Source organism: Juglans microcarpa x Juglans regia, chromosome 2D, assembly GCF_004785595.1.
Source record: "Juglans microcarpa x Juglans regia isolate MS1-56 chromosome 2D, Jm3101_v1.0, whole genome shotgun sequence".
In the NCBI taxonomy this organism is placed as follows: Eukaryota; Viridiplantae; Streptophyta; class Magnoliopsida; order Fagales; family Juglandaceae; genus Juglans; species Juglans microcarpa x Juglans regia.
Genome location: NC_054596.1, coordinates 32169375 through 32186549, shown reverse-complemented (window position 1 = coordinate 32186549; position 17175 = coordinate 32169375). Strand labels below are relative to the sequence as shown.

The 17175-nt window shown below is 32.7% G+C and overlaps 1 protein-coding gene across 1 annotated transcript; it reads left to right on the top strand.

Annotated features, from left to right (window-relative positions):
• Positions 1–9227: 9227 nt before the first annotated feature.
• Positions 9228–12573, top strand: LOC121250343 (protein TIFY 10A-like). Its single transcript, XM_041149448.1, has 5 exons — positions 9228–9679; positions 10209–10401; positions 11523–11833; positions 11939–11996; positions 12232–12573. Exons 1-5 carry the CDS (start codon positions 9526–9528, stop codon positions 12350–12352), a joined length of 837 nt encoding a protein of 278 aa, XP_041005382.1. The 5' UTR covers positions 9228–9525; the 3' UTR covers positions 12353–12573.
• The last annotated feature ends 4602 nt before the right edge of the window (positions 12574–17175 follow it).

The following is a 17175-nucleotide window of genomic DNA, read 5'->3' as shown; positions in this document are numbered from 1 at the left end:
GTTTAATTACCAAGAAAAAAAAAATGTCAGCTTTTTAATTAATTACAAACCAATCATCTTCAAATCTAAAAATTAAATACACTATTTCAAGTTTTCAATTTCATTCAATTATTAAAAGATTAAACTCTAACTCGACTCGAACTCAATTAAGCTTTTTTATAATATTCAAAGTCGACTCAAATCGAGACATAACTAAAAAACAAGTCGAGTGCTCGATTGAGCACTCAAGTTGACTTGATTGATTTAACATTTTAAAAAAATTAAAATTAAAAATAAAATAAAATAACAGAAATTCCTTGCTCAAAATATACAATTAAATACAAATTTATTCTTACAATGACAATATTATTTATAAATACAATTAAATGGTTACAAGATTATATGATTAATTGACTATTATCCAATTCTGATCAGTTATACGTGTATAAGGTATCAATAAATTTATAAAACTTGTATAATTATACTAATAAAATAGTGAATTATATGTACATACATATATTCATCATAACAACTGCATATACCATATACAGTAAACTATATACGTATATAATATGAGAGAGCTAACGAGTTGAACCGAGTTGTATATGAGTATGTTCATGAACTTTGCTCAAATCGGACAAGTTTTATACGAGTTGTATTTTTTATTTACGAATAACTTATTTCATAATTAAATGGAGTCAGAATTCGAATTTAATCAAATCAAATTTATAGGCCTGCACATGACATTCCATTTGTGATGATAACATGTGTTCCTTGCTAGTTTTTTAAGTATGGGTGGGCAAAATTTTCGAGCTCCATCCTAGTTTCTACAAGACTCTGACTCTAATAGAATCGGAGTTTGCGTAATTTAGAATTAGAGTCAGAGTTACTCCGACTCCAGTAATCAGAGTTCGGATTCACTCTCGGAGTCAGAGTAAACTCCGACTTTTTTGTAAAAATCAGATCTTTTTGTTTCGGGTGACGTTCACTCGAGTCTTCGTTTGAGTGTGACTCAAGTGAAAGTCACACAGATTATTCGCTCGATTGTGGCTGAATCAAACATCACACAGATTGTTCACTCGAGTCTATTTTCTACTCCAATCGGAACTCCAAATTCTAATTGGAGTCGAACTCCGACTCCAATCGGAGTTGAACTCGGAGTCAGAGGGGTTTTGACCTCTAACCCTAGTCGGAGTCAGAGATTAGAGGTGGGCATTCTTCCAACTTTATCGGAGTCGGAGCCCATCCCTATTTTTTAGGCTTACAAAATAACTTTTGAAGGCTTCCACTCATTCTGATTACAAAAGAAGAATAAAAGAAAAAGAGAGCAATATTATTTATGTCTCTACACCACTCATTGAATCATTATCTAACTTATATAATTTAATTTATAATATTTAAAATTTATTTTTAAGTTAAATTATGCCACGGGATAATATGTAGTGCAGAATCGTACAGGATAACGTGTGAAGTGCATGGTGATTTTGTTGAGGATAAAAGATCTGGGGGTGTTTAGAAAGGGAAGCAAAGTCCAACCTTCCCCAGACAACACGAAGATCACGTGGTGGTTGGATTTTGGGGGGAGGGCCTGTTCTTTTCACCATACACCCCGTGAGTCCGTGACCCAACCCCCCCTTCCGTTGTCTTTATAAAAACAAAATATATTTTATAATACTATACTTTATAATTTTTTATCATTAGTCTTTTATTAAAAATTATTCTTTATGTAAAGTATTTAAATAACACGACCAAATAATGGACCTGTGACAACATCTCACATAAAGTTTGCAATAAAACCTACCTATAAGAAAACAGAAACAATAAAAAGGAGAAAAGAGAAATCATATTTTCAATTTTACGGTGAGTAAGTTTCGAGTACTTTTTTCAAGTTGATAAATATGATATTCATATAGAAAAAATTATTTTTTTAATAATGCACCTCCACATATTTTTAAAAGATAAATAATAGTTACAGTTGTGAGTATGCAAGCGCCACGTAATTACTTTAAAAAAAATGAATATATATAAGATTTATATGAAAAAATAATAATTTTTTAATAATAAACTTTATTCTTTTTCAAAATAACTGCACGTCGCTTGCGTACTTCACGACTGCATATAATATTACTCTATAAAAATAAACATATAAAATTTATATACTCTAAAATTATATCTAGCATTACTTTTATTTTCAAAATCTATTCAAAGACATCCCCTTCAATGACTGCACGTAGCGCATATGGATGAATGCAAAACTCAATACATTTATATTGAAGTAATGCTAAATATAATTTTAAATTATATTTTTTCAAATAAAAGTATTAAAAAAATAATTTTTTTATATAAATTTTAAATTTAACCGCATTTTTTTATAAAGAGTAAAGGGTTACATCTTTTGAAATGACAAATATTAGTTTTTTAATTTTTTTTTTTTTAAAGTATTTAGAACTTGCACGTGGTTCGGTTTGTAGTTATAATCTATTTCAATTCATTTCAATTTATCTTAATTTATCTTACTATTATTTATTACTATTTATCAATTTTAATTTATAAATTTTATTATTATTTATAATTTATTTTATTATTATTTATAATTTATTTCAACTCATTTTAATCTATTTTCGAATCTAAACAATAGCTAAAGTATATCTCGAGTTATTCCTTTATTTTACTAAAGAACCCAAAATCCAAAATCAAAACAAAATTAGATTAAAAATGCAGCACAGCACACCCGGGTCACCATCACGAGGAAAATATGCTTCCCCTCTTTTCCCAACCAACCCTTTTTCGCCACGTGCTCCTTTACGCGTGTCGTGGCGGTTCAATGTTTCCTCTTTTTTTTTCTTTCTACTTTTTAACACTACCTTCTCCACCACAACCCCAACAACTTGCACTCTCTCTCTCTCGCTCTCGCTGTATATATATATATATATATATATCTCCCGCGTTTTCCACACTGAGATTATATATTATATTATATTATATTATATTATATTATATTATATTTTATATATAATTGAGTATTACAACTATAATTTTATATGATCTATTAAATTTATTTTACAATAATAATTTATAACAAAATAAATTATATCAATTTATAAAATTATTTTTATATAATTACTTTATTACTAAAATATTTCTTTTTTATAAAAGATGAGAGGGCCGGAGGATAGGTTTTTTACGAGCTGTACAACGTGAAATGAAAATGCAAGATTATCTTTCATTATCCCTCTTTATTCTTATCATCATCAATCCATCCATCATCAGATGCATCCATCCATGTTTGCTTGCTTAGCTTTGTTACCCATTATCTCTAGAGTTTTATATTTATTTATTTTCTTTAAATAAAACATTTAGAACGTCGTGCACTCTTCAAAACTATAAAGATTATTTTTCTAAATATATAATATTTATATACATATAAAAATAACCAAATACCATCATCATTTTCCACGTAAAAGTTGACTTTTTTTTTTTTTTTTTTTAATACGGGTAACTTATATATCATCTTGCACGTAATATTTAACTAGTACCTGTCATAAAATAATGGCAACTTGGAAGTAATAAATATGTTTAGTTTGGAGCATTTAAAAAAAAAAAAAAATTAATAATAACCAAACAAAATCTAAAGCATAATTGTCAACTAAAATATAATTTGGACGGGAGCATCTCCTGTGCACCAAAAATAATAATCGCATACGGAAAATAAATATGAGATTATTATTATAAAATATAATTTGTATAGTTTTAGAATGTGTAATTCTCGCAAATCACACATGCTCTTTAAAAAAAGTAAATAAATATAAGATTCAGGTAAAGAAATTTATTTTTTAATGATAGGTTTCATTTTTTTAAACAAATGTGTAAAATTTGTATACCTTAAAATTATATATAATGATGGGTTTCATCTTTTAATAATGAATTTTATTATTTTTTTAATAATAAATTTTAATCTATTTTAAAAAATATATATACAGCACTTGCATAACCTGTGATGATCTACTGCATTACTCTTATTACTCACATGCTTCGTTCAACTTGACTATAATACTTGTCAAGGAATTTTCCTGTGTATAAAATAAAAGAAATATCCAAATATGCAAAACGTACATATATATTTATAATTATATGAGAAATAATATTTCTAATTATAGAATATGCACGCGTTCATATGCATTCATTTAAAATAAATAAAAAAATATACGATTTACATAAAAAAAAAATTAATTATTTAATAATAAAACTTACTTTTTTAAAAAAATATATACAATACTTACGAAACTGTTTAACATTATTTTATTATATTAGCTCTCAAACAAAGCATCACTCTTGCTCCTGTTGTGGATTGATTTGACTATCAAGAGATATTATTAAACGAAAAATGATAAAAACACACGTCAGTTTTTATAATACAATAATATTTTAAAATGAATATTTTATAAAAATACTTATTTTATAATCTATGTTATTGAAAAATATATTATAAAATGTATTGTTAGTTACCATTAGTACACTTTTCGAAATCCCGCCCAGGGTCGCCTCAAGGGTTAGGCAACTAAGGCCACCGCCTTGAGTAGGCCGGCCCCCACAAAAAAAAAAAAGAAAAAAAAAATTACGACTTAAAAAGGAAATTACAAAAAAATATTAATTAAGATAAAATATGAAAAAAGTTTTGCCTAAAATAAAATCAATCTTAAGTGAAAAATTTTGGTAAAAATAAAAAATAAATGTAAAAATTTTACTCAAAAATATAATATACAAAAATTTTAAATAATAATGAAATTGGAATAGCAAAATGATAATATATTACTCTTAAATATTTTATAAAATATGATGTATATTTGATGTTAATGGCCTTATTTGTTTTCAAAATTAAGAGATAATACTGTATTTATAAAAAAATTAGATACTCTTTCAAATTATCCTATTACTTATAAATATTATTTATAAAACCAATATTAATATTCTTTTTTTTTATAAGATGCATAATGAGTGCAATCACATCCAAGCAGTGACGGAGTCACAACTTTACTTCAGTCGATGTTACCAAAAGACATTATCTAAAGAAAAATAATAGACATTTATCACTTTTCACAACATATCATATATCGTGTTTTAAAATAAAAGATAATTTAATAAAATATTTTATAAAAATAATATCATTTTATAAAAATATTATCATTTTAAAATATGTATTATGAAATATATTGTGTTATAAAAATGTGAAAAGAATAAAAAATGATAAAAACCAAAAACTCAGATACATTTGGAAAAAAATCTTCTTCTTTTATTTTTTTAAATTTCATTAAAAACGTTTCTTTTCTTTAATTTCATTAGTCGGCAGCCCAGCCTCGTGGGTATGGAATTAGCCCACGCGAGAGTTTCCTTAACACCCCACGTGTCTGTTTATAGTTGGTAAACATGACGTGCATTTGCCGGTTCCTCCTTTTATTCTTTAATAATTTCAACGAAAGGAAAAGCATGGGGAGTGTGGAGCCCACTTTGGTCGTATGCTAACCCGCAGGACGGCACGTTAATGAACAAACAATATTTTTAATTTTACAAAGCACCCAACGCCGTTAATTCGGACGCCGTCCAAGCCAGTGGAGGAGTCCGAGTCACACCAATCATACCCGAGCTAAGATTACAAAACTGTCCACCTCCACCTCCACTCTTTTGCTTGGGCATGAATTGATTTCGTATAATTATTCGACTTATCTTAATTTATCATTATAATTTTTTTAAATTTTAATATAAAATATAATAAATAATTTAACTTTTTAAAATTTTAAAATAATAATAATATTAAAAAATAATATTTTAACAATATTTTATCATCTCAACTCAACTCAACTCAGTTTAACATCCAAATGTAACCTAACTATAGTGGTGAATTGGTTTTTTTTTTTTTTCTTATCTTATCAAATGTGTAGTATAAATAGGGGTGATAAAAGTCGGTCCAGACCAGACCGCACCGAATGAAAAATATAAATAAAAAATATATTATATATTATTTATATAATAATTATACAATTTATTATGTAATTTTCATCTAACCTATCATCATTAACAATATAAAATTTTAAATATGTTTTTAAAACTTGTTAATATTCCATCAATTAACTAATATATAATATCAATTAGCTAATTATATAGTAATTATATAAATTAATAATGTAATTTTCATCTAATTTATTATCATTGATTATATAAAATATGTTTTTATTGAATTAGTTACATAATCCACATTAATAAGTCACTTAATTTTAATTTACTATTTTAAATAAATTTTTTTATTAATTGATTTAAAAAAAAAAAGAAAAAATAATTAGCCTGGACAGACCAAACCAATAGCTACCGGTTCGGTCCGATTCCTATAGGTGTTCGGTCCAGTCCGACCTAGAAAAATGATGGACCGAAAATGGAACATTACCAAACCGGACCGGATAGACCGATTTGCACCCTTAGGTGTAAGGATGAAAGGTAGAAGAAATCAATTAGTTTTGAAAAAATAAAACAAAATAATAATAATAATAATAATAATAATAATATAATGTGTGATGTGTAGGGATGATGAGTATAAATTTTTTTTGTAATTATAGGGTGGGTAAGTTTTGTGTATTTTTTTAAATGAGTTAATCTAAAATTTAAATGAAAATATTATTTTTTTAAAGAGTATCAAATTTGTACATTTTAAAACTGCATCTAATATTGCGACAAATGTACATAAACGTAAAACAAAAAACATTAAAAATAACTAAAGAAAAAACGTGCCATTAATTTAAGACTTATGACTTAATGATGTGTTTTAAAAAAATCTTATTGGTACGTGGAAATATAGAATCTAAATGCTAATTTGCTATTGAAGAAAGTGAAGCGATTAAAACATAATGTATAATTTGAGAGTATAAATAAAATGAAAGAAAAATAATATTGAAGACCTTCGTAAAGCATTAATATTATGGTCATTAATATTTCATTTCTTATAAAGCAACATCTTTATTTATTTTTTAGTATAAATGATTTAACTATAAAAATAAATTCATAAATTGATGTGATTTCAAAATACTTTCATGCCAAATATAAATTTAGACATAAAATGGAAATGAAAATTATACATGCTTTTACTGTTCAGAATAAATATGCATTTTTTCATATATATATTCAATTGGTACCTTTATATTATTTTTATCTTATTATGTATTAATTTTTTAGAATTCAATTTTTTAAATTATTCTAAAAAATTAATAGCTGACTTAAAAATTAATATATAATGTCACATCAACGTAACAAAGTGCGAGTGAACCATGAAATTTAGTACGATAATTGTTACATCTACAAAATAATCTCAAGAAAATAAATTAAAAAAGAGAAACGTTGCGGGACGGTCGAGCTATTGTAGACAGAAGGGTAGCCCTCCATTAAGACAGTGACTCGTAGGAAAAAACATAATAAACTAGTTAGACCTCAACACACAAAATCACCACACGCAAAAGAGGCAGAAATCGTTATTTGGGCAGTGTCGTCTAGGTCTCTTTGCATTGCCACCAAGCCGCCGCCCAAGACCGGATGCGAAAAACTTTGGTCAAGCTATACCAGATGGGTAGGTCTGATCCTTGGAACCCTTACACCGGCGTTGACCCTCCATTTCTCTCGACGGAAACCCACAAATAATAGACCATAGTCCGCGGCAACGCCCCCCTTTCCACTTACAAAACCCAAATCGATTCGACCCCCTCACACAGAAAGAGATCTCTTCCAGATTGAATGATCCAGTAAGACCTTCACGACCATGGAGTGAACTGACTGTCAGAAGCCTTTCCATCCAACGAGACCGAGTTGAGATAGTTTTGGATATTCTTCATGGCAGAAAGGAGCTGAGATTTTAGATGCTTGTATGTGTAATCTTTTTCATTTTTCATTTTTATAGATCATGAATGTATCCATAGAATTTCATGTTTGGAATGTAAAACACTGGTTTGAAAAAGAAATAAAAAAACTCGCGAGTCTCCAAGAAATATTGCAGACCCTAACCCACTCTCGCACAACCACATCTGACCAAAACCCAGCAATACCCCTCTCGCCGACACGACCACGCCCAAAAATCCCCCATGCTCCCTACGAAAGCCAAACTCGTCATCATTTATCGATGAACATTGCTTGATGACAAATCAAAGAAAACATGGGAGGCAATTGAAGTTGGAGGTGACAAAGATGGTGGGCAAAAGAATGGTAGTGGTGGAACTAGGTCGAGCTTTCTCCTTGCCACCGTCTAGGTCGAGCGCCCTTGGGGATGAGTGTGGGGTAGGATTTCATTTGGGTTGGGATGTCATGGAAGATGAAGGAGTGGGGGAGGGATTGTATGGGTTTCTGATCAGGTGTATGCTAATGTAGACTAAACACTATAAACTATTTATGTGACACACAACTATTGAAGGGTTGCTTAATGAGGGGAGTAGCTAGACCGCTCTCCAAGTTTTCTCATTAAAAAATGACTTAATTTAATAAGATACGCTAGATGTAAAGATGTTAAGTAAATATATGAAGTAAATTTTATATTATTTAATGGATAGTTAAATGAAAAGTCAGTTTAAATCGTCACATCAATTTATGTTTTTTAAAATCACAAATTTTAGAATAAAAAATCAAGAACAAAGATCAAATTCTTAATTAATACTTAATAGAATTAGAGGTGTGATTAAGTAGAGAGATAGATATATTATATAAATTTTTTAACATTTATAGATACATGTATTAACTTTTCGAGCAATTAAAAATTTATATAAACATTTAAATTTAGATATTCGAGAAGATATCCTTTTTATTGATACGAGATGTTCGGAAAAAAATTCTAACTTGAGAACCACGTACTGCTCTTGCGGTGGGGAACAGTTATACTACGGGGGCAATATGGTAACGTTAGCCAGTGGGGGCAAAAATGAAAAAAAGACGCAAAACCGTGTGCGTCGTGGGATGTCGACTGTCGAGTCGTCGACCCAAACAGAGAAACAAAGACGGGAAAGAAAGCAGGCATGCCATATGCCGTTTTCTGATGGAAAGAACACGTGTTTTAATTGATAGACAATAATAAAAATAAAATAATAATAAAAAAAGTTAAAGCGACCGAAGGCCGAAGTTGCGAGGAACAAGAACAACCTAAAAAAAAAAAAAAAAAAGAAAAAAAAGAAAAACACCCATATATTCCTCGTGCCTTTAAACACGGGAAGAAGGGGCCCAATTAAACCAACCACATATTACCCGAATAATAATAATAATAATTAAAAAAATTATTAATTATTTTTTGTACAGATAAAAGGGTCACGGAGAAGATTGCAGACTAATGGAGGAGGTGTCGACAAAAGCTCATATAGTTTTTCTCTCTCTCTTTTCCTTTCTCAATCTCTGAGCGCACACACATCGAGGATTTCGATTTCGTTTAGATATAATTCTCTGAAAAGTCTGAAGCTCCGGTGTACTTTCGCATTTTTGAAGCGTTTGGTTTTTTAAAAACTTCTTGTTTGTTTCTTATTTTGGCCGGGAAAGATGTCCAGCTCGCCGGAGTTTTTTGAACTTACCGGGCAGAGGCAAGAGAGGCCGAGCTTCTCTCATACGTGTAGCCTTCTGAGTCAGTACCTGAAGGAGAAGGGGTCCTTCGGCGATCTCAGCCTCGGGATGACATGCAACATCGAAGGAAACGGTGCGCCTTTGCTCTTTTTCTTCTTTCCCTTTTCTCTGGGTGTTTCCATTTGTCAGTTGCAGACAGATATAATCCAATCTTAAGCTGTGTTTTCCGGAGGTTTTGGTCTTTTGTCGGGTCTAGTCGATGGTTGAACTAAGAAAACCCAGGGCTTAGATCTGTGTAAGGTTTTCTTTTTTTCTTTTTTCGAGTTTTTGACTGTCTAATTCCAAATCGATAAAAGATGGAAAAACATCAATGTTCCGTTTAATGGTTCAACACTGATGGAACATGCCTTGATTCTCTCCTCATAACACTAAAAAATCTGACTTTTGATTTTTTTTTTATTTGTTTGTAAAAAGGGACAATGAAGGGCTCTTGTCCCCTTTTTTTTGGGTGTTGAAGTTTCCGTGGTACGCTCTGTTGAGATTATTTCTCTTCTTCTTTTAGTAAGAGACTTGGTCTTGGGTTCTAGAAAATAAAAAAACTCTTCTTTTTCTTTTTTTTTCTCCCTTTGAGGTTTGGAAAATGATGTAGAGGATTGTAACAGGAACAGCTGAGATGTACCGTCAGACAGCACCGACGATGAATTTGTTTCCGATCAATGAGAAATTGAACGATGTTTCTACCCAAAACGTGGCTGCAAGTCGGAACCCTAAACCCAGGGATTCGTTCCCTCAACCAGCTGGGTTTGCTGCCTCCTTACCTAAGGAAGAGGCCTCAAAGATTGCTGCTGACTCTAGGTGAGCTCAGTAACTATACTCATGCCATAAAAGGGGAAAAAAAAAGTCTTCCTGAATACCCATATTTAATGTCTCGTTGAAATAGGATAAAGATTATAAAGATTTTCTAGAGTTCTTGATTAAGCAGGAAATGGACTAATTAATGATTTGGGTCGATTAATATGGGAGAGAAGATGAAGTGGCACGAATTTAGCATAAATATTTTGTTGAAGAAGTTTTAAATTATGTCCGTGAAATCATCACAGTTGTCTCAAAAGCTTAAATTAATGAAAAATTATAGATTTAATTATTTATATTTCGTCTTAATACTCTTTCATGTGTGTGGATCAAATTCTTTCAGAATAAGTAGGCTCAACACGTGTAATATTTAGAGGATGCTTGGAGAATGAGATGAGATTAGAAATCTATGAATAGTAATGAAATGATTTGTAAATAGTTATGAAATGATTTGAGTTAAAATGTTTTATTGAGTTTTGAAAAATTAGAGAGAAAAAATTTAATAAAAATATTATAATATAAAATATTGTTAAAATATAATTTTTTAATATTATTTTTGATATGAGGTTTAAAAGAGTTGAATTATTTTTTATATTTTGTTTGGTAGTTTGGTAAAGTTGTAATTATTAGGTTGAATGAAAAAAAAATTGAAGATTTGAAATTGAAAAATATTTATATTTGAGTGATGTTTGGGAAGGAAATGAGATGAGATGAAACCATCTCTATTTCTAGACAACCTCAAACAACCCCTTAGGAGAGGTTTGGATAGTAAGTTGAAATGAGTTGAAAGTTGAATAAAATATTGTTAAAATATTATATTTGTTTTGAGATTTGAAAAAGTTGAATTGTTTATTGTATTTTGTGTGAGATTTGAGAAAGTTGTAATGATTAGATGAAATGAATTAAGAGGCTCTCTTAATCCGAACAACCCTTAATTAAATGGGATAGAGGGCAGAACCAATGTTCGAACAAGAATCTAGACCATGAGAAATCACCACATGTGGCAAAAGTTTAAGCTGATAAAAAGTGATAGATTTAATTATTTATATTTTGTCTCAACACTCTTTATACAAGAAGAGAATTATCTGTTCTGGTTATCTTATTGGAACGTATTCATCATACAGCATGGTTAACAAGTCTGCCACAACAGAGCCTGAAAAAGCCCAAATGACAATATTTTATGCTGGGCAAGTAATTGTGTTTAACGACTTTCCAGCTGACAAGGCCCAGGAAGTCATGCTCTTAGCAAGCAAGGGAAGCTCCCAGAACAACACCAACAACAACCAGCATGCCTTTGTTGCTTCTAAATTGGCCGGGAACTCAGTTGACTCCAGCAGTTCGATGGCTACTAGCTCCAGTATTGTTCCTCCAAACTTGGGCAACAAAACAACAATTCACGAGCAAATTCAACCACCAACTCAACCCCTTGCTTGTGGTAATTATTTCTTGTGATTGACCATATGTTTCTGGTACAAAATATGGAATGTTCAGATCGTTATGCTGGATATATTTCTGATTAAAATTTTCTCCAAAATGGCAGAGTTACCAATTGCAAGGAGAGCTTCCCTCCACCGGTTCTTGGAGAAGAGAAAAGATAGGTATGCATTTTTTCTGGGAAAAAGAAAATATTCTTTTTAGAAAAATTGCTTGTCTAACATGTCTCTCTAAATTTAGCTGTAGATTTATCAAAGTGACTGGTTCACCAGTGATCTTGGTGATAGGGGTGCTTTTATCTGCTGCTATACTTATTTTAGAAAGCTGAATAACAGTGACATTATATTGTGGTTCAATGATTGATCTCTGGTTAATCTCTTTATGGCAATTTTTTTACAGGGTCACAGCAAGAGCACCATACCAAACAGGCAACTCGGCAGCGGCAGCAGCGGCAGCAGCCTCCACCAATCCGGCTGATAGCAAGCCATGGCTCGGATTGGCTGCTCAGTCACCAAAGTAGTCAAATCATACTCAGTTTTAGGAAAATTATATAATTTGAACCTACTGTCCTCTCTTTTTGGTGGGTTTTTATGCCTCCTTATACTATTTATTTTAGCTTCCTCCTTTATGTTTCTCTGTTAGACCTAACTTTTGATGAACCATAGTTGCTGTAATTATGTTTGATATGATCATCTCGGTTACGGATAATTTTGAATGAAGGAAACTGATTTACTTCTGATTTGGGTGGATGTACTATTTTTTTTTTTCTGGACTGCTACACATATAAAGAGATTATACAAAAGTATACTTACAAACTGATATGGTTTCATATGATCCATTAGATCTATTATATATTAAAAGTAATTTTATAATCTAACGAACTGTATCAAGTCAAGTCAGTTTGTAAATTTATTTTTGTATAATCTCTTTGTGATTAAAGTATTTATTTATTTAATGTTTGAAAACAAATATAATTTATAAGAAAATGCTTTATTTTAAATTTTGTCATATTCCATCATGCTTATCATATGGCCATATTTACTCACTCACATAAATTGTGCCTGAAATGAAATGAAATAGACAGTAAGTTAAAACATCCTATATTTAGTGTGAATATGGTGCATTTATGTACCTTTCTGAATATGATATCGCTCCTTCCAGATGTTATCACAAAGCTATCATTACCCTAAACTTTCTTTCTCTGAATCGTAATCCAAAATGTTCCTAACAAGTCAAACAATTCGGCTGGAATGCAACTTGTTGATTGAAAAAGGGTTTCTTTCCGGCCCTGCAATGAGAGCACTACTGGTGAATAGTCAACCCCATAAAAGCGACAGGCGATTGAGAAATAATAGACATGTACATTTTTTTTAATTATTGTGTTAATTGCAAAATTGGATTTGGGTTTTCACACTTTTCGCAATTTTTGCTCATAATTTTTAATTTTTTGTATAATTAATAAGGGTGAAAACCGATCCATTTGGTTCGGTTTTTGGATAAAATTGACGCTGATCGAAAGTTAATTTTTAGAGAAGAAAACAAGCCGAAACCGGTTAACGAGGAGGAGAAAGACCGGCCGAAACCGTTGCTTCATTTTTTTGGTGGTTCCCGATTGGTTCTTAGACCGAGCTTCATCTGAGAGAGTAGAGAGAGAGAGAGAGAGAGGATGAGAACTGAGAAGACGGTGTGAAGAAGAAGACAAAGTTATTTTGAAATGACAACGTTTGGTTTAAACCAAACGACATCGTTCTACTTAATTTTTTTTTTTAATTCGTTATGACTTAAACAACGGGGTTTGGTTTAATACACAAGTACAGGCTTAAATCGACACCGTTCTGACGTCGTTTTGAGTACAGAATCTATATAAAAAAAATAATTTCTTTAGTCGGCCAACCTGCGCCAAATCGGCCGATATCGATTTTCTCTATTTGTTGCTGCACTTCGACAGGTTCTCCATTGGTTTCAACCGGTTCTGAGCTCCGACGGTTGGTTTAAGCTGGTCTAGGTCAGTTTCTCGATTTTTTGTACAGCCCTAATAATTAATACTTGAATTTTAAGAAACTAATAATTAGGTATATCGGATAATTTGCCACTGCAAAACTATTGGCATGATTAACATGTGGCATTAGCATACCATAGGTTGGCGTTCGTTTGGCTAACGTGGGTATTGATGTCATACGTCAGCCAATAAAAGATTGACATCTGTCTTTTGCTAGTTTCCTAGCAAAAAGTTGACAGAAGTACATAATTGTAAATTTTTAAAGTTTGGGAATCAATTTTGTAAAAGTTGAAATTGAGACTTCAAATTGCAAAAACATAAAAACTCAAAGGATTGATTTTACAATTAACCATTTATTATTTATAGAAACATCAAAGATACGGCATGTTTTGCCGTCCCAATATAATTATGTGAACAACATGTTTTGGTGGGATATAGGGACGGTCCTGTTTTGACCTATTATTTTTTTCTGTCTCTCTCTCGCTTTTGGTTACCCACTTTACGAATCACGATCACAAGAAATTAAAAATGATTTAGGTTTTTCTTTCCAAGTGGGATGAATTCATTCTTGCCCATTTATACAGGGAACCAAGTCCTATTATTAGGTCCTGTGGTCCAGGGCATAATTTCGTTAAGTTTTAGTTTGATTCTCGGGAAAATTGCTAGGGGACTGGGAAGCCCTTTTTTCATCCGAAACGTTGTGGTTGGTCTCAATGCGGCAAATTCAGTTGGTTTCCATTCCTTTCATTCGTGGTTATGGCACGAACCGAGATAAAAGTTCAATATCTAAGTTTTGCTAATAAGATTGACACTGCAAATTACCCATTTTCAACTGTTTAGATTGTTAAAAAAATTTAAACACCCACATTTATACATACACATATACATATAGAATCTTAGGCCCAATTCAAAGGAGGGGATTCATAAAAAAAAAAAAAAGTAAAAGAGAAGAACATGAGGACAACAATGAGACAAGAGACATGGGAAAGACGTAGGGAAGTAAGGGGAAATTAGAGAGAAAGGTGGAAGTGACGGGAAAAAGGGAGAGAAGAGAGAAAAAAGAGGTCAGCTATGCATAAGAGAATAATGAAATGACATAAACTTGAGTTATTCACCTACCACGGACATAGATAGATAAAATGGACCATATCGGCTTAGAGATGGGGACTTCTGAGCGACTGGATGTGAGAACTTCTTCAACCTCCAGACAGAAGATTCAGTTTTATTATTTTGTTCAGGCAGTAGAGATCACCAACTCCAATTGTATAGTGAGCTACGAGAGACCACGAGAGACTATAAAATACTCCCATTTATAGTAGATTTGCCCTCCAAACCTCTTAGACATAGGCCATATGCTGAACCATGTCATTTTATGTCTATATCTCCATTTATATTTGTTGTATTTATTTTCTATTTACTGGAATTGACATATGTACAGACACCATACCGTCACCTTGGACCGCCCTCATGAGCTTCAAACTACACTGACCAAAGCCCAAGTCACCACCGTGGGCTAGGATTGACTCTCTCCCTTTGCAGCCTAGTGGTACTCACCTTAACAGTTGACGATGTCTGTAGCATCGATTTATTTTCTACACCGGAAGTGGGGGAAGGATGATGTTCTAGCTTACCAAAACACCTCTAAATAAGTAGATAAAATCCCTTTCAGATAAGTGTTCTCAACTTTTAGCTTCTTATTTTTATTAATATTGCTGCTGGAAAATCAAGGGGCAATAACCCAAAGCCCAGACATGTATTGTACACTTAATGTGTATAGTGCACAGTGTGCAGGTAGAGGCCGGGCAAGTGCGTTGTGCAAATGAGAGCATCCCAACCGTGCACGGTGCAATATGGGTGCACGTCAAGGAGACATCGCCCAACCATTATAGGCCAAGCATAGACGCCGACGACCACCACATGGACCGCTGGCAACTTCTGTCACCGCTGAAGTGGTCCCCGACCACGGAGGCGATGCCCGCCACAACAATTGTGTGCATGTAACATGCACGCGGTCGAAGCCCCCTCGCCCACCCAATGTGAACAGCTAGCATCATTTGTCTTTGCTGCGGTGGTCTCCGACCACTACGGCCATGCATGCTGAGGTCCCGACCATGGAAGTTGTGCATGTAATTTGCTCCCAAAAGGCTCACGGTTACTAATCGTGAGCCTACCGAGGATGCCGATAGTCACCACGTTGACCGCTAATGTGTCAAAACCCCACGTTTAGTGGCTTACGACCAAGTTGCTAACTTGTCATGACAAGCCTTGACAGGCCCATGGTTGATGCCTTGACATTGTCGCTGACAAGGCTGGATAGCCCCACGGCCCATGCCTCGACACTACTGCTGACAAGCCTTGACAGCCCCACGGGCTAGGGGTGGGCAACGAGGTCCCGCACCCTGCCCCTGTTCGCCCCACCCCCTCATGGCGGGGCGGGCAACCTTGCTTCGCCCATGCGAGAGTGGGGCCTCCTGCCCTGCATCTAGAGCTCCTAGCGGGGGTGGGGGAAGGGGAGGGCCCAACCCCGCCCTGCATTTCCCCTGCTTACATTTATATATATATATATATTATATACATAAATATATATTTATATTTTACAAATTGTATATATATAAATATATATTGCAATTTGTTAGACTTATTTACAAAATATACATTAACAAATTTAAAAATTACATAGTTTAAAAACTAATTGATGACTTGCATAATTTAGTATATTTTATCACTTCTTAATTTTAAACTTTAGTTTAATTTTATTTATTTATTTATTTATTTTAGGTTTCATTATTATCATTAAATTTTATTTTAAATTTGAAGAAATGAAAATCCAAAATTTGTAAGCCTATCGTTTAGAAACTCTTCCATTTAAATGAAGATGTTATTTGAATATAAGAGTTGCCGAATAAAAGAAAAAAAAACGCATGCAGCACTGGGACGCGAGGGACGTAAGTTGCGGTTTGAATTTATGCGAGATACACGCGGGGGTCTTTTTGGTTTTTACGGATAAACATGCTAGAAGGCGTGCGATACGAGCTCTTATTTTGATTTGGAATGAGACGCTAGACGCTTGCATGCGTGCGTGGGATTTTTGGGCTCTTGAACGGATATACACAAGGAAACGGTTTGACTTGGCTTGAGAGGCTGGAAGGCGTACGATACGAGCCTTCTATTGGACAAACGACTTTTGCATGAGGGACGCAAGGTGGGGCAACAGGTCCACAGAACGGCACGCACGGACGTGCATGAGAATTAATTTTTGGTTCGAAAAAGAGGAGAGCGAGGTAAAACAACAGTTTTTTTTTTTTTTTTGGCTTTTGGCACTTTCGGACGAAAAGGGATTTTTC